Raw genomic sequence first — 25,638 nt, forward strand, 5'->3', positions numbered from 1 at the left:
CATACACACAATGCACCACATAACAGTATAATGCAGTATGCTCCAAGCAGGTGAACTGACTTCACAACCACCTGTAGGACCAATGCAATCTCACGAAATTCGCAACTTTTTGATCTAGTGGCTAATTCAGATGAATTTGTATGATCTAATTCGTCTAATTTAGTACACTTTGCTCATCATCCAATGATGGTTGGGGTTAGGTGCCATGCCTCCTTTTTAAAATCGTACATTTTTGTACGAATGAACTTGTTTATATACACTATAAACTGCAGCTACAGGTAAGCTAATTATTTTCTTTATTCTCTATTTCCACCTGGGGATACTCATCTTGAGGCCCTTAGAGACTATGAAGCAACATTGATACGATCCAAGATCTGTGAAAAGATGACCCCAAGGTATCCATAATCCAGGACCACGCCGCATCCCAAGCTGATGCTGGGGTGGTCATGGAGGAATGGCATGCATGCAACTGATTGCTGAAAGACCACAGTACAAAAGAGTCCCCGTGTTGATCCTGTGGGCCAGCCTGACCTCCCGCCGGTGCCCTACTCACACCTGCATGAGACCTCCAAACTCAGGACTCCAGTCTTCGCCACCTAGGCTGCAGTTCCACACAGGAAGTTTGGCCAGAAGAATAATAGTCATGCACAACAGATTATGGTGTCTCTCAAGGTTTTTTTTTCCCTTCACTTCATCAATTGAAGTTTTTTTTTCCTTTTTCCTTGCCACTGGCTTGCTTGGATCGGGACTTGTGGAGCTGCGCTTCGGTGGAGTTGCTCTTAAGTGTTTGAACTTTCAGCAGTGAAACACTTCCAGTGTTATGTTGTTATTGATATATCCTAAAATCATAACCTTAAATTGTGAATGATCCAGAATATTCATAAAATTGTTTGAATATTTTGGCCCCCTGAGAAAAAAAAGTTTTGCACTTTGCTGTATACTATACAGATGTAATCTAGTGTTCAGCCTTACTTTTTAAAGAGGTCCTTATATATTTAAAAAAATTTTAAATATCTTTAGTGAATAATACTGCTGTCTAAATATGAAAAAAATAATAAGTAAAATAGTCTGATCTAAATAGTGTTATTTCAGTGAACACCATTTCTGAAATCCCTTAAACACATTGACTGCAGCCTTCAGTTTTCTTTCTTTCAGCAACAGACACATCACAATATCTCAGATTTATATAATTCCTGCCCAAGGCATGCCTAAGGCAGTAAGGCTTAGTTGAGTTGTACTGTCAGTCTGATGTGTCTAGTTCAAGAGATGCACAAGATTTCACAGATCTAATAGAATGATATACAGTTGAAGTCGGAATTATTAGCCCCCCATTTGTTTTTGTTTTTGTTTTTTAAATATTTTCCAAATAAAATTTAACTGAGCAAGGAAATTTTCACAGTATGTCTAATAATATTTTTTCTTCTGGGGAAAGTCTTATTTGTTTTATTTTGACTAGAATAAAAGCAGTTTTTAATTTTCTAAAAACAATTTAAAGGTCAAAATTAATAGCCCCTTTAAGCTATTTTCTTTTTTTGGTTGTTTCGATAGTCTACACTCTTACAAATAAAGGTACTAATATGTACCCTTGAGGTATTAATATGGACCTTTTAGGTACAAATTTGTAGCTTTTGAAAAAGGTACCACCCCAGTGATGGCTTACGTACCTTTATTTCTGATAGTGTACAGAACAAACTATTTTTATACAATAACTTGCCTAATTACTCTAACCTGCCTAGTTTATCTAATTAACCTTTAAATGTCACTTTAAGCTGTATAGAAGTGTCTTGAAAAATATCTAATCAAATATTATTTACTGTCATCATGGCAAAGATAAAATAAATGGTAATAGAAATGAGTTATTAAAACTTACTGTATGTTTAGAAATGATTTGAAAAAAAAATCTTCCCACTGTTAAACAGAAATTGGAAAAAAATACAGAAGAGCTACAAATTCATTTTGTGTGTGTGTATATAATAAACCATGTGTGCATTTAAAGTAGATAAATGAGAACTTTCCACTGAGCAGTACGGTTTTGTGGGGTGTCCAAACTTGATCCTCAAGGTCTGATGTCCTGCTTTAGCTCCAACTTGCTTGCTTCAACACACCTGCTAAGAAGTTTCTGGTATATCTGGTAAGAGCTTGATTAGCTGGTTCAGGTGTGTTTGATTAGGGTTGGAGCTAATCTCTCCAGGACACCGGCCCTTCAGGACCAAGTTTGGACACCCCTGGTTTAGTATTTACTTTTTAGGTCTAGTACAGGGGTGGCCAATCCTGTTCCTGGAGAGCCACCTTCCTGCAGATTTCAGTTGCAACCCATAATCAGCACACCTGCCTGTAATTATCACGTGGTGTTCAGGTCCTAATTAATTGGTTCAGGTGTGTTTGATATGGGTAGCAACTGAAATCTGCAGGAAGGTAGCTCTCCAGGAACAGGATTGGCCACCCTTGGTCTAGTATATACAAGAAAGTTGCAATCAACCTCACATTATAGGCGTGGAGTACAACAAAAAGTAGGAATCAATTTAATTCTTGCTTAAAGAGGAAAGCTGTACAGGGGTTGTTCACAAATCACATCTTTTGCGCACTTAAGTTTGTTATTTCAAATGTAGACACATGACAAGTACTGGCAAATTACAGTGGCACGGATGGCATATTCCATGGGATTTTAGATGTTATGTGAAAAGCCCTGCAAATAACAATAGAGAACATGCAGCACATCGTTGCTTCTTGGCATATGGCTGTTTGTCACAAGAAGACAACAAGCTTTGTACCATTTGACTCATACTGCTCGGTGGAAAAGCCATTGGTTTAATACTTAATACATCATCTTCATCTGTGTACTGGTTGTTGCTAGATCGGATACGGTTGTGGTCAGAAGTTAACAAGAATTATTTATATTATTTATAAAACTTTTCATTTATTGTATTTTCTTAATGTCTACCCTCACCCCAACCCTAAACCCAATCGTCACAGTACTGAAAAAATAATAATTATTGTTATAAAGTGTCATTAAAAAATGCTGCTATATTGATGTGCGTATTGCACTTCCGGTCGGCCGCATATCAGATCTAGACTTTACCCTGTGTACTCTCAGATAAATGTTTATCAGGAATTTAAACTCACCATGCTTTTAGAGTATTCAAGACAAGAGCTATAGACTTCACCCTCTTCTGGAAAGGCAGTAGGATGCAACAACTTATTTGGTTTAAAAAATGGGGGGAGTAAGGGTAATACTTTGCATTGTATGCTGCATTCACATCAGAATTATCATAAATTTTGTCTTCAAAATCTGATTTACACCTGAAAACTGATCATTTTATATTTAGCAACTGGTTTTAAACACACAGGGAACAATGATTGCTTCTGGGATTACATTCTTTCCACAATAAATTGCCTGTATCTATCAATGAATGTTGACAAGATTATCAACCAAAGGAGAGCTACATTTTGTTCTTTCTGACATCAGTGCGACAGGCTAATTTCTGATTTAAATGTGACAGGCTAATATAATCAGGTCTCATTCTTCAATGATTAACGATAACTAATTTACTTGTTTTTGAGTAGTACTGATTAATGGTTGTTAATGTTAATTTAAGAAATATAATACTTGATTTGGGCAGCTCGGTGGCGCAGTGGGTAGCAAATGAATAAGATAAATTGGCTGTAGTGTATGTGTGTGAATGAGTGTGTATGGATGATTCCCAGTGATGGGTTGCAGCAGGAAGGGCATCCGCTGTGTAAAACATATGCTGGATAAGTTGCCAGTTCATTCCGCTGTAGCAAGCCCAGATTAATAAAAGGACTAAGCCGAAAAGAAAATGAATAAATGAATACTTGATTCAAATTTTTTGCAAATGTTAAAATACATATTCATAGAGATTACACAGATGGCAAAAAAGCTATAATGGGAAATATATGCTAGAAACTATAAGCATTTGACTTGCATAGTATTCATGTTCCTACTAAAACGCCAATAGTTACTAGTTACAAACATTCTTTAAAGTTGCTTCTTTAGTGTTCAATAGAAGAACAAAAACAGTTTGAAACCATTTATGGGTATGCCTTTTATATCAGAGATGCACAAAGTAGAGCCTGCGGGCCAAAGTTGGCCCATGGTAACCTTTGGTTTGGCCCGTCGTCCTATCTGAAATGAGAGGAAGAATGATGGAGAGATGATTAGGACAAATGCCTTTGACAGAGATTATAATTTCGAATTTAATATAACATTTTGTTTCTTTGTTTAATTGAGGAGCTACAAAAAAAAAGCCATCTAAAACTAAATGTTGTAAATGAATCAGACTTTTAAAATGTAAATACTGCCACTTGACGAATACAGAACAATGCACAAGACATCGGCAAGCAAATCAAGGCAAAGGCAGGAGCTTGACTAATGTATTTATCATTGAACTCTATTGTGTCATAAATGGGACTGTTGATGTTTTTTACTATAAGTTCATTATAAAACGGTAAAAATGATACTGGATCATTAATCACTATAAATTAGAAAATTACAAATGACAAATTTAATTAAATACGGTGTGGTAAATACAACTTCTGCCCACAGCCCTCAATCAAGTTTGGTTTTTGGCCCATTATAAGAAAGAGTTTGGGCACCTCTGCTTTATATAAATAGACCTATAAGAAGGAGAGAGAAAGGGGAATGGATGAATGGATGCCCGGGTAGCAAATAATTCTGGCCAGATTTGGTATAAAGCTGGCACAGCAGGCATTCATCCGGCCCTGGCATACAGCTTATGGGCCATACATGGGTCTCAAAAGATTCAAAGTAAATCGGCACACTCCCACTTTAGCTCTCAAAAAAATTTTAATGTCAATATTACAAAATCACAACGTTTCGACAGACATGGTCTTCATCAGGTCCTGATGAAGACCATGTCGGTCGAAACGTTGTGATTTTGTAATATTGACATAAAAAATTTTTTGAGAGCTAAAGTGGCAGTGTGCCGATTTACTTTGAATCTTTTGCTACTAATGTTTGTTTTTTGATCGTGCACCTGCCTTCAAGATTTTCTAGATGTTTGCACATTTCTGTTTTTTGCCATACATGGGTCTGGCAGAAGTGGCACCGTCTTTAAGGTGGCACATAAGATTTGGGCCAGTTTAAAATTTATTGATGGACCATATAAGTTTTAAGACCATATCAACTTTTAAAATACATTTAAATTATTTTTGAGTAAAGAAAAAATTCTACCAATTGTATCGCTTCAAGAAAAAGCACTGATTTTCAAGTTCACTGCAGTCATGATGCACCATATATCTGGCCCAGTTCAGACCCATGGGTTATTAACTTGGCTTAGATTTGGCCCAGATATTGTTCATATTTCGCCCTTACGGAAGCCAGACTTGGTCCAATCATATACCATAATTCACTGCAGCATGTGAGCCAAGCAAAAGCTGAATGTGTCTGGCCAGATCTGGGCCAGAGAATTTTTGCTATGTGGGTATAATTGTTTTGAAGTGTTACAAATGAACTCATTTAAAATCTAACCTTTACCCTAAAGAATGCTAGGCTGTTTGTATCAATGAAATCTCAGGTAAAGTATTGACAAACTTTAAATATTAGGCCTAATTTAAAAAGCTAACCTAACCATTGTGTTTGTTTGTCTATAGTTTTTCCTAATTAAAACAACCCAGTGTTTGAAGTTTGGTGTTAGTTTGAGCAACATCGCCTAAGGTGCAATGGTGACAGTTGGTAAGGACAGTAGGCTGACACCCAACACTGTAACATGTAATGTAAACACAAACAATCAACATGGTGCTAGAACATTGTTGTAAAATTAGCACCAGTCTGTGGTATGTTTCGAGTCAGTGTGTTTACATCGCTTACACAAGTGTCCAGAGGGAGGCGTTTCCAAGCATCTCCTCACTCTCACCAGGAGGAGGAGATGCCAGACATTGCCCACAACACGCTTGCTGAATAACTGACTGACTGACTGTCGCGCGGGAAACAAAGGCTGGGCTGCCGTGAAGTCAACAGTCGCTCCATCCTGAAGCCATGTGAGAGAGAGCCGCTGCTGCACAGCACACATTCAGCGTCGGGTCGAGCGCCGCTCCCCGGAAAACAAACCGCACACCCCTGCCAAAAGCCGTATTCGCTGCCCGAGAGAATAAGCGAATTAATGCCCATCATTAGGTAGTAGTAGCCCAGTCATATTGATCGCCTGTATCGTTTACGCCTCCGAGCGGGGGTTTGGTTTTTCCCGAGCGGGCGCGCGAGAAAAACATTCGCTATCGAAAGGGAACTGCTCTGACCATTGAGTAAGTATTCATTTATCAACAATTGCCTTTTTCTTGCTTTTTTATCGTCCTTCGTTTCCTGGCATCTCCGTTTTGTTGTTGGCTTGGCATCGCAATGGCGCTTTAAATCGTGTGGATGTGTGTCTTGCAATAATACCGCGAGGATATCCTGATTTTAATACAACTGTGCGAATATGTCACATGCACATTTTCGCAGAGAGAGAAGATTGATTCTCACGCTTTATAAATGTCACTTCTGTCATCGCATGTTTACACAAATTGTAGTAGTCTGTCTTAAGTAACGGCCCAATAACACGCTGGTGCGTTTTTGCAGCGCATCCCCGTGTTACAGCAGTACGTGCTCGGGTGTGGAGAGGAGAACCACATCTAGTAATACTGATGAAAATGGGTGGGATGATCCAATATGGCCGTGTAGACCTGGATTTTAGCAGCATATTGTGTGGAATATTTCCGTATTCAGTGGGATTTTGGTCATCTATTAGTTCATAAATGTGAAATAATCAAGTACACTTCACGTCTGACGCGTTTCTGTGTCAAATCTTTCAGTACCCACCGCGTCCATATCGCGCGTTAATTCTCCAGCTGGACGCGCTTTATTTTCGCCAAGCAGATATGAAGCGTCTTGTATTTTACAAATTATGTCATATAGTTTGTTTGTTTGTCTCGAATAGGCTAACTGATATGTCGTTTAATGTGTAGAGAATGAGTAGACGCACATGAAGGGGAATTAATGGGACAGTGATGTCAGCCCTGTTACATTTCCATTGCCAAAGCTTTGTCAGTCAAGTTTACGCTCCCTTGAACATTTGAGGCACTGGGTCATTGGAGCCACCAAAGCAGCTTCCTGAAAAGAAATCAATGACATGTTTCTGAAATTAGGGTTGGTATATAAAGGTTACAATGTGTGCACTACTCTGAAATATAGCTACAATTATTAGGTTTTGGATTGGCAGTAGCTATGGACTCCATGAATTTATGAATTCTTGAATTTATTCAGATTTAGAATTTCATAATTAAAACACACTCTTTAATTAATATTAATTGAAGATTAACTTTCCAAAAAAAATAAGATAATTAATTATAATTAATTACTAAAGAATTTTGACATTGCAACCTCTTTAAACTTGTACTTCAAGCTAAAAAATATTAAAAGTGGCATAAAATAAAAAAACAATCATTTATCAAACATGGAGGCCAACAACAGACATTGAGAAATCTGTATATCAATTGACCCATAGATGAATTTACTTGTCAACATGTCTTACTAATTTCTTCTCTCGTTTTAAGTAATTCATATTAAATAATTTGTTCTTTTGTTTTGCTTAATCATGGCCGCTTTGCAATCATTGATTCCCTTGTTGTCTTTTATATAAAATGTGGGAACCAATCAAGTTTTTTTGTTACTATTAAGTTGACTACAGCTTAAACTAATTGTGCTGTAAATTAGTACATTAATTCATGACCACAATACGTATATTTACCCCTACTTTATAACCTAAACCTATTGGTAAACCTAAATATGAAATCTCTTCAAGCTTGTATTCCTCAGCTTTCATTTTTAAATGCAACGCCCGCAACTCAAAATCCAAACAGCTACTGAGGGATAGAAAGTCCCACCCTAAATTTAATTGTTCTTTTTCAGTAAACCATTGTGTTTTGATGACATGAAAGCCATATTACAGAAGAAAAGATTTGTTACTAGGGTGTCACGGCGGCGCAGTGGGTGGCACAATCACCTCATAGCACGAAGGTCGCTGGTTCGAGCCCCAGCTTGGTCATTTGGCATTTCTGTGTGGAGTTTGCATGTTCTCCCCTTGTTGGCATGGGTTTCCGCCACAGTCCAGAGACATGCGGTACAGGAAAATTGAATAAGCTAGGCTGTAGTGCTTGTGTGTGAATGCTGGAGTGTTTGGGTGTTTCCCAGTGTTGGGTTGTGGCTGGAAGGGCATCCGCTGCGTAAAACATATGCTGAATAAGTTGGCGTTTCATTCCGCTGTGGCGACCCCTGGTTAATAAAAGGACTAAGCTAAAAAGAAAATGTATGAATGAATGAAGATTTGTTACTATTTGCTTTCATTGTGACTGACACACATTCTGGAGATCTCACTTTAGAAACAGGCTTTGAAAGTAAAGGATCAAGAGTCAATAACATGGCATTTCTGTTAGATCATGTGAATAAACAATTTACTTATTTTTTAGAAAATATTATAAATGCTCCATTCTTGACATTTTTTTTTCTTAAATGTGTAAATGGTTCATCTATGAAATATGAAAGGGAATTAATCTGAGGGGAACAAGTTATAATTGTATGGTACTGTACCAAGCCGTAGAACAGCCTTTGGGTAGTCTTTATTTTCAGCAAAGGGAGACCAAAATATTATAAACAACAACATTATTTGCAACAAACAACCGTACAGCTAAAAGAATAGAAAAGAATATTGTAATTTTTATTTTTTTTTTAAGATTTTTTTAGATTGGATTGATTTCTTAGATCAGGTAAAAGCTTAACCAGACACAATCAGGCATGGGATGATAACTCAAGTCAAGGTTTTAATATTGCAAAGATTTTCTGTTATATTGTTCCTACGGTATGTGTAAGGGTTTTATTTATGTGTTTATTTAATGTGTTGTAAAGAAATCTGTGTTATTAAAACTAATGAAGACTGCAAAAGTCATTGATTAATTTGAATTATTTAGTGGGATATTTACTGTTCCAAAATATTATAAATCTTTCCTAAACTAAAATATATTGTGTTCAATGGGTTCAATTGTTTTTTACCCAGACATTTAAACATAATTTATTTTAGAGTAGTTATCACAATAATGTGATACCGTGGTATTTTTATCATACTGTCATAAAGTTATACCGCCCCATGCTTTGACATAATTGACAGATGTGACCGAGAGCATCTGCTGCTGTGTTCAGAAATATCATTCTGAATTGCTCCTGTTAAATAAACATTAAATAAATAAATAAATAAAGTGGCATGCTTCCCTAAGAAGACATAGTCCCTGGTATAACACAATGTTGCTATGCAACAACAATAACGATCCGCTTTGCTGTTCAGTGATATTGTGAACAGGTGTTCTTCATCATAGCTGTCACTATAGAGAGCAACAGTCTGGTTCCAGAAGAAAAATCTTCATTCGTTTTCTTCATAAGGAAATTGATTTTTAACCTAGTTGTGGAACTGTTGTTGAAAATAACACAGATAAAATGCTGGATTGACCAATCAGCCGTATGTTATAATGTATAGAGTGCACAGTTGCTTTAAAATGTGATTTCTGAAGCTAAAAGCTACTTAAACCACTAAAACTCTCCAAATTAAAATCAAAATGATTAATTCCAGTGGCTTACATCAACAATATTTTACTAAGAATTAAAAAAATAAATATGTACAGTATGTCACTGGGGCCCCAGTCCACATAAAGTGGAGATATATGATGTCAATTTGTATGCAAAAACCTAAAAGTGTTTAGTAGTTCCGTTTCCCTTGTCTCAAAGTCAGTGGTTTTTTTTATGGGGTTTCAGTTAAATCGCTTAAATAAGGTCCGTGGCTAACACAAACTCAAGATACTTTATTCTACAACAACAAAAAAAAAAAAACACATCGGTTACATCACACTCTTGATTTTTAAATCGATTATGCTTCTTTAAAAAGACGGTTACTATAAAGTTGCAAAATGAGACTACATGGTAGGTGGTGTCGGAGACATTATATGTCATCGAGCTGAACTGGTTTAGAAAGCAGCTCCCTTGCGTTGAGCATTTGGATTTGTCTGTTATTTAAGTATTTTCATAAATGGTATTTGTTTGTGGTATTTTTCTAATTGAGAATTCATATTGTGTGTTGATAATGCCTTCACTTGTAGAGACCTACAAGACAGATTAATTTCTTGATCATTTATTTTAATTAAATGATTTTATGAAGATACTGCTTACCAGTGCAGCCTGTCTCTGTCCTGCTCTCGGTAATGCAAATGTATGAATAAATGTGTAAAACATACATACATGTTAACTGTCATTTTAACGTGATCAGTTGATCTTTCGTCGTTTTTTCTTCATCTGAACACATTTAACTCTGTCATAACTGCAATATTTATACTTCTCCTTAAATTGTATAGCATGTGTGTGTATGGGCTGCTTTTCACTGTAATTAGTATATTAGAATTTAGAACTTATTAGAACTAGAATTAGAATTAGAACTTATTCAAATATATCTCTATGTAGGCAAATTTATACAAACAGTTTTAAAACTTTTACAACAACCGTAAAGCAAAACAAAGTGTATTTCCCACGTAAAAAACTATCCAAAAGGCACATATTTGTAGTGTGAATTATAATATAATGAGCCGAGAGAGTAAATCTTTGTCATGGACCATATTTCCTAAAAATAAGCTTACAAAGTTATCGTTAGCAGTGTGGTGCTGACGTGAGCGCTCCGAAGGCACTGTAGTCCGTTTATAGCCTTATATTAGCTTTTCAATTCTTGCGTTTGCATCCCAGATCCAAAAGTGCTAAAAGTTGTATTTTCTTGTGAGGATTATCCGGCTGGACAAAAGGTGTAAGTGTTATAAACAGTGTTTGAACACAGCGCTTATTATTTGCAATCTTCGAAAATCCTGTGGGAAAATCTTAAAGGGAGTTAATAGAGGGAATCAGTTTTATGCTAGCAGCTGGTGCATCATAGTTCCTCCACTCTATTCTTTGTAACATAATATTCCTAATTAAGTTTACTTCATAATTAAAAATATATGTATATTAATATCACCAGTTTATTAATAATAAAGGTGCAGTGTTTTAGTACTGAGATCTAGTGGTTGAACTAGATATTGCAGTCCAAATTCAAAATATTGGAGAGAGGTTTTTTTCACATGGCTCCTTCTTCTACGCAAACTTAAGTTGCCAGATTGATGATGCACAGAAACGAGTGTGCCTCACGATCAAGCCTCACACTGTAAACTGATCAGCTAATATTTACATTTGTAATATTTGTAAATGATTTGCAAATAAAATTAAATAAATATGGGGTATGCCAAAATATAATTGGGTTAACTGGCAGTGGGCGGAGTTACACAGAAAAAAAAAACAGAAACCGACACTTTGACATGGATTGCATATTTTCAAAGTAGAATAACAGACTTTAGCATTGTTTTCCAGATAAACGAGTATGTTCGCTTACATTTTTCATCAATATCTGCTAACCTATTATGGTCTTTTAGTCAAAAACATATATATAGCACCTTATACATAGCAACACAAATGCATTTTACAATGTTACTATATATGAAGTCTGATAGTTGTGTGGTCACGTGCGGTTTATCACTTCATGGGTGTATTCCAGCAGTAAGAACTCCTGACAGCTGCCATGATTTGACACGGTTAAAATTGAACAGCTCTGGACTGTCGCTGATGTTTTAACCTCTCACCTATATCTCTTCCTTTCTCTATCAGAATTCTGTAGCAGATAATAGCCTGTAACAGACTCTCCTGATTTACTCAAGCCTTTCCTGCTCACTCCAGCACATTTGAAAATATCCTAATGACTGCTACAATACACCAGTGCGCACTTAATGACTCACTTTTTCACAAATGGCCAATTTAGAGAGGACCGTTCACGAGAGCTAATGTCCATTTACATTTTTTGAAAGTGGTTATATGGACAGCGTTAGCTCAGGATGGACAATCCACTTAAACATGATGGATTGTAAGACAGTCCTCGCTAAAACCCAGAAGGTCTGAGAGAAGTTGCACCAGCAAGCTGAGTGTGACCTACATTCTATATGTTTGAAAAATATATGCGCTCATGGTCTAACAGTTTTAGGAGGTTTGTATCCTCCCTTCCTTTCCTTTTCCCTATGGCTATTCGGGCCCTGGCTCATGTTATGTCTCAGAAATAAAAGGGAGTGTGTGAAACTATTGGTACTGTTCTTTACCAGCCAAGCTGGACCTTCTCAGAAGCCTCACATTGAAGTTTCTCAACTCTCCCTCCCACATTCCTTGCAATCAAATACCACTTAGTGTTTAACTCAGTGGATTTCTATTTCTTTATAATTTAGTATGGGTGGCCTTTTTAGCTCATTGTGGGTACTTTTTGGTTTCTTAAACAAGCATATTTTGTGAAAAGTATGAAATGCGAAAGGTCCCTAATTTTTAAGTGCCACCAGAGAGCTTGTAAGATTAGTCTACATTTTTCTAAGTGCTCTAGAGTTTCACTACCAATGAACTAATTGAGCATCTGCAATGTGTAACAAGAATCCCTAGCAGAGCGCATGATTTGCTCAGTGAATCTGGTTCTAAAATTGAATTATATATCCTACAATAGAGATGCCCAAACTAGGGCCTGCAGTTCAACCTTGGCTCATGCTAACCTTTAATTTGGCCCACCATCCCATTTAAGAAGATAGGGAGATTGATAGGGAGGTGGTTAGGGCAAATATCTTAATCATTTAAGGCAATATTTTGTAGTTATTTTTAAATATTTGGAAATTATTGGAAAAACGAATGCAATACAGTTTGGTATATTGACCTTCGACCCACAACCATCAAGTTTGGTTTTTGCCCCTTTATAAAAAACTGTTTGGGCACCCCTGTCCAACTGCTTTGGTCTAACTTTCATTTGTAACAATGCATAAATAGGACCTGACATTTCTGTCGCACCATTGCACATTTGTACAAAAAGGAAGCCTTTGACTAAAGTTGTGGCATGAATTGTTTTTGCATGCATCGGATTTTCTTTGTAGAAATCTTGCCATGATTATCTATTGGCTGCTCTTTGTCACTTTTGGCATTTGAAACACTTTTGTTGGCCAGTGAGTGAACCAGTGAAAAGGTCACAGCATGGCTTCAGTGTGTTGCCCAGCAGTGGACTAGAGAGGGGAAACAAGCTGTAAGATAAGTGCACCCACACTGGAGACTTCACAGATTGGATAAAGCTGGCCAGTGTTGTGTTTTTCCTGGACTCCCAAGTGCTTTTCCAACGCTGTCAATGAGATGTGGCGAAAGGAAATGGCTGCATGGTGTTGAAAGTTTTCAAAGAGTTTTTCCCCATTCCTCCATTGCTAAATCACTGATGTACTGCTGTCCTAAGTTTTAGAACTAGTGAAATGTATTGCAGATTAGTTGAATAAGTCAAACTAAAGAGCTGATATGATTAGTGTGTTATTGATAGAAAAAGGATTATGAATTGGGCTGCACGATAGGGTTGGGCGATGTTGACCAATTTTGCATTGTACAATGTCTAATGTGAAGCATTGCGATCGACGATGGCATCGTCATCGTAGGCAGCGGTAAATTTATTATTTATGAATAATTATGAATAATTAATTAATTCAATTTTATAGCCTACCGTTTTACTACCTGACTAGCATGGTCTTTGTTTTACCCATAACCAAATCATAAATAAATAAAGCTAAGTTGCTCACAAATTACCACCTGTCAATCACTTTTTCCGCGAGACTCTGTCATAAACATGGTTGGTAAAAAAGGTGCACAACCAACAGGAACCAACCAACAGTATCTGAGGTTTTTGCTAAAATTGCTAAGTACAAGCGCGAAAGTGAAAGATTGAAGCAGTGTACTGACACTGTGACACATTACCTAATAGATTCAAAAGACAGAAGAGTCGTTACATAGAGACAAGATTAATTAAATAACACGCTTAACAACTATAGTGAGACGCGATCCAGCGGTACATCCTTGATAAACTGTCCGACGTGCACTGCTCTCTGGGGTTTTGTGCTCAAAGCACCCACTGACTGCTGGAGCTCACATGTGCACATACGCTGCAGCCTGACAGAGTGTGTGTTTGCTATTGTCAAACTTATTCGTTTCTTCGGTGCACTGCGATGCAGACACGGACAATTCGGTATCGGTTCAGTAATAATCATAACCGGTTATTATGTAGTGACATCATTTATCTCTAATACGGCTATGTCGCGGTAGCTTACTATGGCGAGGGAGGTGTGCGCGAGTATTTACAACGCTCCAACTACTTAAAAACGGACTTACAAAAGAAGCCCCTGTTTCACTGCGATTGAGAGAATGACAGTAAACTCAGTAAAATTTCTCTCTCTCACTGTGGCCCATTTGACCTGCTGTCGTGACTTTTCCTCTCCTCTCGGCTATTACAGCGATACTTCTGGATACAGACACGAGCACGTGCCTGCAGAGTTTTCTCCACCGCGTCTATTATGGATCAGCTGTGATCGCTTCTGCAGTTTATCAGTGTCACTAAAGAGCGCCAGTGCCAATCGCAGCTCTTTCTGTTGAGCACGTGACCAAGACAAGGCTCAGAGAGCGAGCGGGATATTTAAATTAGTTTATTTGCTATAAATGCTTGTGTTGTTACAGTTTATATATCTGACTTGTATATCTGTTTGTAATAAAGGACAAAATTGTATTACAAATAGTATATAAATATAAATATATTTATACATTTTAATACAAAAATTGCTGCTGTGAAGAAAATATAAAACTGTGTATTGACCTTATTCTCCGCCAACGAGCGGGCGCTGCCATTTGAATCTTTTTGTCTCGCGACTTCCGGTCACATTTACTTCCATTCATTTTTTTGACATTAAAAACTGCTCGTTGTGCAGCTTGATGTTGCAATTTGATATTTTCTTATTATATTATTTTACTTGTTCTGTATAGTCTGTATAGTAATATAGCAAACATTTGTTTGTAGAGCAAGTAGTTTGAGCATTTTCTGCCGTTTATTATTCCTAGTCATTTCTCCCATAGGCGACTGAAGCGGAAGTTCTAAGACAATCGCGAAAACAGGTGCACTTCCGCATTTTAGAATAAGGTCAATAGAAAGCATTGTCAATGCACCGAGATATCGAATTGACCTGAATCGATGGCATGATAATCGTAACCGAACTGAACTGTGAGACCTATGTGATTCACACCTCTACTAAAATGCCATTTTAAAACTAAGACGTATTAGTGTAAACTGGGCCTAAGTGTGTATTTTTTTGTGGCGGGGCGGCTCAGCATCGTAATATCTATCGCCCATCAGCAATGGACAATGGCATCGTCTATCGACCCAACCCTACTGCACAATATATCGTTTCAGCATTGATACCGCAATGTACGTATCTGCAATCACATCGCAGAATATGCAGTTTATATGTTTTTTGACTTCATTTGAGCAGTTTCGAAAACATGAGGTTTTGTGGAGTTTAACCATATAAATGTTTATGCTGCGTGTGTTTTAAAACATGTAACTTTGTATTCAGGCACAAGAAATTTTGTAAGTTCAGCAAAGATTTATTTTATTTAGCTATTTACAGTAAAGATTATACAGTGTTTTTATATATAATTATTCAATTTCTTTACGTGGATACTGTATGGCTACCCAGATAAACATAAAGCGCTGTAAATTTCATTTTCTTTTCTCTGCTTTATTGTATTTATTTTTGCTTTTAAATAGTTTATGCATGATTCACACTCGGAATATTCTCATCAGTCTAAATTAATGAATTCTTTTCAAATAGAGCTATTCAAGCTATCTGGTGAAATTATATTCATATCGCAATATATATTGCAGAAAAATTAAATATTGCAATGTCATATTTTTCCAGTATTATGCAGTCCTAATTATGAAATTATAACTTAGTCTTATCTATTTGTGAAAAAAGTATGTGACGTGGACATACACTTTGCAAATATTCAAGGCATCTTCATAGGGTTTGTTTACATGACAGTAATAAACCAAACATTTGAAAGTGTTTGCTTAGTATTTTTAAAAAATTGTATTTGTCTTTTGATGTTGACCAGCTCTTATAGGGACTTGAAGTTGTTTGTGACATTGTGTAAAAATGCAATATTCTAAAATTTGGGACAGTCAGCTTCTCTTGTTATGGCTGAAAGGGTCGTCCCTGTGGTCTTCATCTGGATCTGAACCTGCTGTATGATGGTTTCAGTCACTTTAGAAATGCTCACAAGCTTGCAAATTTGTGAAAACTGGAAAGTTAAGGTATGATGTTGTTTGCAGCTCATCACTTCATGCATTTTTTCTGATTAAATAGCTATTTTGACAATGATAGGTGAAATGCATTCATGATGGATATAAATATCCAATCACTCAGACCGCTTCAGGAGGTGGTCTGGGATGCATTCCAGACAAAACTGGACAGGTCTAAATGCATCTGGCTGTTGAATTCACATATGTAAATTTTATTCCCCCCAAAATGTAAAAAAATAAAAATGAGAACACGTGTTATGGGCTATATGACCATCACTTATATTATAATTAAAAATTCATTAACAACGAAAAGCCACAGATGTCAGTTTGACATTTGTTTTTTTTGTTGTTGTTTCCTTTCATTTTACTTTTGACCATGAAATGATGAAATTAAATTGTTAAATTATTATCAGATGGTAGCATTAACAACAGGGACAGAGCATGCGACAGTAACCTACCTCTGTGAAAGAAGAGGAATCATAATAGAAAAATGTAATGTTTCATTAGTTTACAAAGGTACGTTGTTTTGTTTTTGTTAGAGTAACAAAGTAATAAAACACAAAGTAATTTAAATCAATTATGTCTTGCAAATATGATAAAATAGGTGTTTCATTTAGCCTATAATGAAAGTAATCATGGAACCAACCTTGTGATCTTGATCTTAATAGATCCTATTATTCTACCAGAAGATTATCTATCCCTGAAATAAAAACATAAATACATTGAATAAAAAGTATTTCATGCCAAACATTTCCAGGAAAACGTTGATTTCTGCGAGTTGTCCGGTAAAGAAATATGTTATTCATTTAGTTCTCAGATTTTATTTCTTTATTAAAACACTTTACAAATTTACAAACCCTGTTATTGTCCTTGTCATCAGCCCAACTGAACCTACAGCTTTAAGTTTTGCTAAAAAAATATGTTATTTAGAAAGAAATCTTCAGAAATAGCAAGTTTAAGTTCTTATCATTCACATCTATTAGTTTAAAAACATAAAACTATGAATAAATTCTACAAATAAATACTACAAATACACAGAAATTTACAATTGTCCCCATGCTTCTGTCCTGTCACATTTGCATTAAAGTTGACATAAAATGCGTACAATACACGTTTAAGGTAATGACTCGAAAGTGACATCATTTGATGGAGGAGAAGCTGACAGTGATCAAGGATGCTATCATTCTATCAAGGATTATATCATATCCCATATCCGTATAAATACCTATAATATTCATAGAGTTGTTCTAATGATGCAGGAATCATGTTAGATAGATCGTGAACAAATGGTTATGCGTGTTTTGTCAACTGTTATCTCTGATTCATTCGCATCACTTTTGCTACTGTCCATGTTGATCCACTTTTCATGAGTGGGCTTACTCCATGAATCATCCTTGGCGTGATCTCAAGTGCTGCATTTGTGACTACACTAGTAGTATAAAATGCATGTGTTGATGCAACATTGAGCACTTTTACACTGAGGAGAGGGTCTGGGGTTAGTTTGAGTTCAACAGATATTCCATCAGTCAACAGTTAATACTATGCGCTGAATGAACAGAAGTAAATCACTTGCTATTGCGTAGATTTCCATTGTGAGTGATTCTTTTAGGTCTGAAATCAGAGAGATAACATATCGACAAACATTCCCTGTGAGGGAGTGAACATGTGACTGGCTGTGCTCTGGTGGCCCATTGAGATCACTAATCAGCTGGATGACTCTCCCCTACAGCCATTTTCAGGAGAGAAGCTCTTTCTCTGTGGACCAGCACTGAAGCCTGCAGTAAAACAAGCTTTGACAAAAGACATCATTGTGCCAGGTTCAGCATGGCCTTCCAGAACCCATCTTCCCATTCCATGGTTGACCTCTTTTTTTTATCCATGGGTCCCTTTTTCTTTGATATCTTTTTGTAAGTTTCCTCAATCCTTGCTTTGTATGTTTGACCTCCCGTCAATGTAGAAAACAAGAAACCACAAATAGTGGATCATGTTTGGGCTGCTTGTTTTGATATTTATTCTGGTTTGACTTTTCTGCCATATTATAAAAGAGTAGCTTTATTCGCAATTGATTTAAAGACTGGTGTTATGGCTTAGTGCGAATAAGTGTAAGCGCTGCCATCTGAACCCTGGTGCACACCAAACAAGTGGACCATGATTGCTGCAGGTGCTTTCACACTGGCTGTTTAGTTTAAAACTGGGTGTGGTTTGAAAAACTGGTCATGTAAAAGCTGTCATATGAACCTGGGAGAGCACCGGTGTCCTGAATCTGAGACTACCTAAAGCCAGGTTTGAGTTCAGTTACAGTTTTGCTGTTTGCATGAACATGCACATTTGTTCATGAAGTTTAGCCAACAGGACGTCATTAGTTTAACGAAACAAAACGTTTGATAATTGAACTTTGGTTTAATCACTGTAATTTCTGATCATAGCACCAAAAGGTTAACTAACCTGCTTGGAGTTCTACCCCTTGACTTTGAGTTACCATTTTATTTTTCTGAGCTTTTCTGTCATTAATAGCTAGGCGATTGTATTTTGTTACAGTGGAAGTCTCCTCAACCTCCATCCCATTAGACATGGGATCATAACCGTTTTCAAGGTATAACGCGGTTTGAAAAAGTCAAGGTTTTAAAACCGCCAAAATTTTCTGTTTTACCATTCCTATGGTATATTTAAGATTTATTTATTTTTTTAACGTTTTTTTTTGTTGTTGTTGTTGTTCTTATGTTTGTTTTTTTAGGACAACAGTATCTCCTGCAGAAAAGATATCCATGCCATTTTTAAATTGTAAAGAAATCGGTATTTTTTAAACTAATGAAGCCTGACATGTTTGTTTACTGTTCCAAAATATTTTAAATGTTTCTAAAAAATAGCATTATAAAACTACTATATAAAATAGGGATAGCGTAGTAGGTCATCTGGATACTTCTTTGATACTGTTTTTCGATTTTTATGAATTCAGATACATTACTCCGCTTACATATCGTTTTTAGCGTACTGTGGAAGTATGGAATTTTAGACGCAGCCATTGTGTTCTAAACTCGAAAAAGTTATTGTTTTTTACCCAGACATTTAAAAAGAATATATTTTAGAGCAGTAATCACAAAACCATGATACCGTAATATTTTTATCCATGATTATCATACCGCTAGAATATTATATCGGCCCAGGCATACATCCCATACTTAATGGATTAAAGATGCCTCATTTTTCTTTGAGGTTCAGTGATCAAATTTTTGAAAAACATTTGGTTGCCATTCTTGGAGCATGTCAAATCTCTGAAACTGGAAGCAGTTTCAGAATGAATGATTGCCCATCTTAAACTTTTAGTCTGTACCTTCCAGATGAGTACTAGTGCTGATATAGCACTAGCATACAACTCTTTCTTGACATAAAACAACAAGTTTGAAGAATGTGCCACCTCCCCAGTCTATTTAGTACAATATATTTTCCCTTTTCTCTCTTTTAATTTTTTCTCTTTTTTTTCTTTTTATTATCATTATTTATTTTACCCAATTCACCAACTTTCGGTACTGACCTAGTTATATGCTTAATCTGTAACATGAATGCACTTCATATTGTTTATGCATATTATATTTTATGCATATCACCATTATAGTGTGATTTATATATTTTTTTTGTCAATAATTTTGTACTGTTTTATATATTTATTCTATTTGTACTGTTATTGTTATTTTGACATTTGTTTGTTAGCTGTCACAAAAATCTTATACATAAATCTTTAAAAAAAAAAGTGAATGAATTGCAGTCAGCTTTGTCTCCAAAATAGGTGTTTATAAGCAGCTGAAAAGTGCATTAAAGATGTCATGAAGTGAAAATTACTCTTTATATTTTTATATATACAGTTGAAGTCAGAATTATTAGCCGTCCTGAATTATTAGCCCCCCTGTTTATTTTTTCCCCAATTTCTGTTTAACGGAGAGAAGATTTTTTTCAACACATTTCTAAACATAATCATTTAAATAACTCATTTCTAATAACTTATTTATTTTATCTTTGCCATGATGATAGTAAATAATATTTGACTAGATATTTTTCAAGAAACTTCTCTACAGCTTAGTCACATTTAAAGGCTTGGTTAACTAGTTAGGGTAGGCAAGTTATTGTACAACAATGGTTTGTTCTGTAGACTATCAAAAAATATTTAGCTTAAAGGGGCTAATAATTTTGTCCTTAAAATGGTGTTTAAAAAAAATTATAACTGCTTTTTATTCTCGCCGAAATAAAATGAATAAGACTTTCTTCAGAAAAAATATATATTATCGGACATACACTGAAAATTTCCTTGCTCTGTTAAACATAATTTGGGAAATATTTAAAAAAGGAAAAAAATTCAAAGGGGGGCTAATAATTCTGACTTCAACTGTATATTTGGCATGGGATGATAACCGGTTTCAAAGTTTACTGTGGTTTGGAAAAGTCACTGTTTTAAAACTGTTAAAGTTTTCTGTTTTACTGTTCCTGCTGTATATGTAAGTTAGGTTTTTTTTTTACGTGTTGTCAGATTTTTTGAGTGCAAAAGTATATCCAGCAGCAAAGGACCACCCATAACAAAACTACTGGTCAGCCCACGATTCAACAAACATTTGAAAAACATATCGCTTATTTACCAACATCCAAGCATGCTATAGAGCTGAATAGTGGCTTAAATCCAGAAAAAAGAAAGATATCCAACGATCCCTTCTTAGGTTTTAAAGAAATCTGTGTTTTTGAAACTCCTGAAGATAGCAGAAGTCATTTTTTTATTTTTAATTATTTAGCCTGATTTGTTTACTGTTGCAAAATATTTCAAGTTTCTTAAAATATAATATATTGTTCAACAGGGAAAAGGTGTAGTTTTTTACCCAGACATTTAAAAAGATCCTATTTTAGAGCAGTAATCACAATTTCATGATACCGTGAAACCATTATATTTTTATCCAAGGTTATCATACCATCAGAATCTTATACCAGCCTGTGCCTAATGTATATAGTATTTTTTAAAGTTTGTATCTTTGAACATAACCTTTCCTTCCCCTCAAAATGACTTTTTTTTACTTCCCGGTAATATGGAGTTTTTTAAGGCAGGCATAAAATATAATATGGGGGTTTAATTTCTGAATTAGTTTATTCGTCAATCTTTCATCATTTTGTTAGCAGCGCCCATCTTTAAACAATCCAATCAGCACTAAAAAAAAAAATAAATAAATAAAATTCTTATTTCAGGACCGTTTCAAGTATGTACATCACAATAGAGGGATATAAGGGGAAAAAGGACCATCTTAACTTTCGACTATGCAAGTGTTGTTCTATCTGCTGTGCGTAATTGCTAATTAATTAAAGAACATGATATTTTGTTCTGTTTTTCATTTTCTATCACAGATCTGATGGTGTAAGGTCAAGGCACATGCACCACGGTATAATAGGATAATGCGAGTAATATGAAACCAAATAAAGATTGTGAGGCTGCCGGAAACAATCGCAGCAGCACTCAGGCTCAGAGCAAACATGCCCAATGTTAAAGCACCCTGAAAAGAAGGGTCTTGGTCTACTTCTAAACAAACCCTGGTGTGGTTTGACTAAATGCATGAATGCAACATGGACCAAAAACATTGTTTTACATTTATATGTTTAAGTTCTCAAAATTTGGCAGTACGCTATAAAGCAAACCAGAGCTAATGAAACTGTTCACACTTAGCAAGGGTTTTGTGCCCTACAAACAAACATATCAAGACTGCGGAAAAAATGCATCTGGATCTGTTCATGGGCTGGACTGTATTTTGCTTTCATGATGTGTCCATTTGCAGGATGCACATAATCAAATAAGAATCGTAGTTGACCAGGCGCCTCTGTTCAGAACACATGTGATTTGTGGATTAATTGCAAAATGTGTTTTCAAGGCCTGTTACTGTGTAAGCATTCCAAGCAAGTTTAAAGAATTCAAATGCAAGAAACAAACAATGTTAGTTGCTTTAACAATTATTCATTGTATTTCATTTATAGAGTGTAAATATGCAACGTTATTTAGCATTTTATTATTCAGTTTTGTACCTGAATACTTTGTATACCTAGAGAAAAAACACCGAAAATAATGCACTGTTCATTTGATTTGTATCTTCTGTTGTATTTATCTATGTTTGTAATTAGTTTGTGATATGCAGAAAAACTTCCCTACAAAATCACCTAAATTATTGTTCAAATTATGTCTAAATCAAGCTATTCATGTTTACTGTTTTTCATCATCTCCATCTCTAGAACAAACTTCTGTTATTTTCCCAATATCCAGCCTTACATTTTTTCCGAAACAAACTGGTGTGATTTGACTGATCTTAGACCAAACACAACACAAACTAAGACATATAAAAATCTAATCAAAAACAGACCATAAAAAAGAACAGCATGTTCAAACATTCCCGTTTTATTGTTATTTTAATAATTATGGTGTTACATTACAGTTCAAATCATACATCAGAAACACGTCTCCTTGTGGCAGATCTTAGCTTGTGTGTAATAGATAAATATTTTGCACTGTTTTGTATATATACAGTTGAAGTCAGCATCATTAGCCCACCTTTGATTTCTTTATTTTCTTTTTTTAAATATTTCCCAAATGATGTTTAACAGAGCAGAGATTTTCACAATATGTCTGATATTATTTTATCTTCTGGAGAACATCTTATTTGTTTTATTTCGACTAAAATAAAAGCAGTTTTACATTTTTTAAAAACTATTTTAAGGTCAAAAATATTAGCCTCTTTAAGTTTTTTTATTTAAATTATTTTTTTTATTGATAGTCTACAGAACAAACCATCACGGTATACAATGACTTGCCTAATTACCCTAACCTGCCTAATTAACCTAGTTAAGCCTTTAAATGTCACTTTAAGCTGTATAGAAGTGTCTTGAAAAGCATCTAGTAAAATATTATGTACTGTCCTTATGGCAAAGATAAAAATAAATCAGTTATTAGAAATGAGTTCTAATAAAACTGTTATGTTTAGAATTGTGTTGAAAAAATCTTCTCTCCATTAAACTGAAATTGGGGAAAAAACAAACAAACGGGGATAATAATTTAGGGGAGCTAATAATTCTGACTTCAACTATATATGTATATTTTAATTAGAGCTGCAAAATATATGGTTTCAGCACCGATATTGCGATATGTGCATCTGCAATAATCACATCGCAAGATATTCAATGTTGAGTTTGAAATATATATGAGCTATTCACCTTATTCTCCGCCGACGAGTGGGCGCTGCCATTTGAATCTTTTTGGATTGTGACTTCCGGTCACATTTACTTCCATTCATTTTTTTTGACGTTAAAAACTGCTCATTACGCTGCTTAATGTTGTAATTTGATATTTTCTTATTATAGTATTCTACTTGGTCTATATAGTCATGCAAACATTTGTTTGTAGAGCAAGTAGTTTGACCGTTTTCTGCCGTTTATTATTCCTAGTCATTTCTCCTATAGGCGACTGATTAGGAAGTTCTCAGACAATCGCGAAAACTTCCGCATTTTAGAATAAGGTCAATAAAACGTGATTTGTAGAGTCTTTGCAAATCAAGTTTAATTATAAAAGAGTGAAGGTTTATAATTTGTATTTGTTTTTAAGGCCTGTGACTGAGCATTTCAAGCGAGTTTAGCATTTGAGCACAAAAGTTATGATGTTTGGAGGTGTAAAAAAGATTTTATTTAATAATTTATACAGAGTTCCTATGATTTATGCAAAAGAAAAAGTTTCAGACTAAAAATCTACATTTCAAATCGAATTTTGCTTACCACATTGGCAGATAATTTTGTTTGTTTTAAGGAAAGACTATAAATTTTGACTTATTTCTTCTGAAGGTGAAAAACTCGTGAATTTTTAGATATTTAGAACAAGACAAAGGAAAGAAAGAAAAGCACTTTTTGCATTGTGATTATTTTATTTTGTACCTAAATACTGTTAGACTCCTCAGCAAAATGCCAAATAGAGCTACTACCGTCTTGTGAAACTGTATTCTGCTACAAATATTGCGGTATCAGATTTTCCTAACATCACGCAGCCTTTATTTTAACAGCAGATAAAAATACCATCACATTTATAAGATAAACAAACTAATTTATCCCAGCACACTGCCTCATTTTGGATGTTCAGTATGATGATCTTTTATAAAACATCATCAAATCAAATCATTTGTTTTTGTTTTATATCTTTAGGTTCAGTCTTAAAAATGACAGTGTGAATGCTAAGTCAACCGAAAGTAAAAGTGTAACTTTAATTATTGTTCTGGATGAAACAAAACAAGAAATCAGATTCTACAATACACCTTTACAGCATTTACCCCTGTATCAGAGTCACGCAGAACCAGGAGATTATAGTGTTTGCTTTATAATCTCTCCAGCAACATTGGTCTTCCCTCAGATTGAGCTTTATGTTGGAGTTCTGGAATCAATTTAGGAAGGAATGCAAAATGCTGTTAACAGTCTTGAAATTTGCATACCATTCATAACTTCTCCCTTCATCGCTGTTGGACTGGTGCGTTCGGCCGCTGCTATGAAAAAGATTTGTGATGTATGTGGGTTCACATATGCAGTTTGATTTCTGAGAAGGGGAAAAAGAGCTGCCTACTTCTTTTATTGATTCTCATCGACCCATTTTCCCTCCAAGGAGAGAAGTGCAAAACACTCTTGACAGGCAGGGCTCATATTTTACAGGAATGAAGCATGGGTGAACATAAAACGTGGTCCATCTGTGATGCATTGTCGAAGTGTACAGACATTAGCTGAAATTTGCAGGTATAGGAACAACGGTTTTCAAAAGGACATGATGGATGTGTCTAAAGATCAGGAAAGATCTGGTAATGTGTTATGATAACAAAAATGCTAGATTGAATGCTTGGATGAAAGGTTTTGCTTTCAGGTTAATGGAAAGTGATCTTGATTATTCAATTACTCCTGTTGTGTTGGCTGTTTAAACAAAATGTAATTTCTCGTACTTTTTTTTTTTTGCAGGATGTCGGAAGCTTTGTCACAGCAAGAGAGACTTCGGGCCATTACTGTAAGTGAATGATTGCACTAATTGTAATTCGTTCATATTAGGACTGTCACAGTTAATTAAAAGTAATTGATTGTAAAAATAATTAATTTCATTATAGATTAGTCTGATTAGAGAAACTTTATCAGCAATGTTGACATTTTTATCTGAAAAATTGATTTAATGATCAGCTTCGATGACGTTAGCATTAATGAATGTGGAGTATATTTATTTTTCTACTTGATATTAGATGAAGAAGTAAGTGATGAAGTGATGCTAATGAACTTTCTATTTATACAAAGATTATTTTATTTAATCTAATCATTTATTATATTACAATAATTTAAAAAATATATAATTAAAAGTTTTTTT

At 35.3% G+C, this 25,638-nt stretch overlaps 1 protein-coding gene and 1 long non-coding RNA gene across 5 annotated transcripts in view; one reads left to right on the plus strand and one right to left on the minus strand.

Moving 5' to 3' along the window:
• The window catches only part of LOC137487469 (uncharacterized), an 88,056-nt gene that overhangs the window by 36,154 nt on the left and 26,264 nt on the right, over positions 1 to 25,638 (minus strand). The gene's annotated exons all lie outside the window — the stretch shown is intronic.
• Positions 2,394 to 25,638, plus strand: part of palm1b (paralemmin 1b) — a 45,629-nt gene continuing 22,384 nt past the window's right edge. For 2 of the 4 annotated variants that reach the window (XM_087238973.1, XM_087238975.1), the window contains exons 1-2: positions 5,964 to 6,279; positions 25,245 to 25,290. In XM_087238973.1, the coding sequence (XP_087095099.1) occupies positions 25,246 to 25,290 (45 nt within the window). In that variant the 5' untranslated portion in view covers positions 5,964 to 6,279; position 25,245. 4 annotated transcript variants of the gene reach the window in all.

Source organism: Danio rerio, chromosome 2 (genome assembly GCF_052040795.2).
Source record: "Danio rerio strain M-AB ecotype USA chromosome 2, GRCz13ab, whole genome shotgun sequence".
Classification (NCBI taxonomy): domain Eukaryota; kingdom Metazoa; phylum Chordata; class Actinopteri; order Cypriniformes; family Danionidae; genus Danio; species Danio rerio.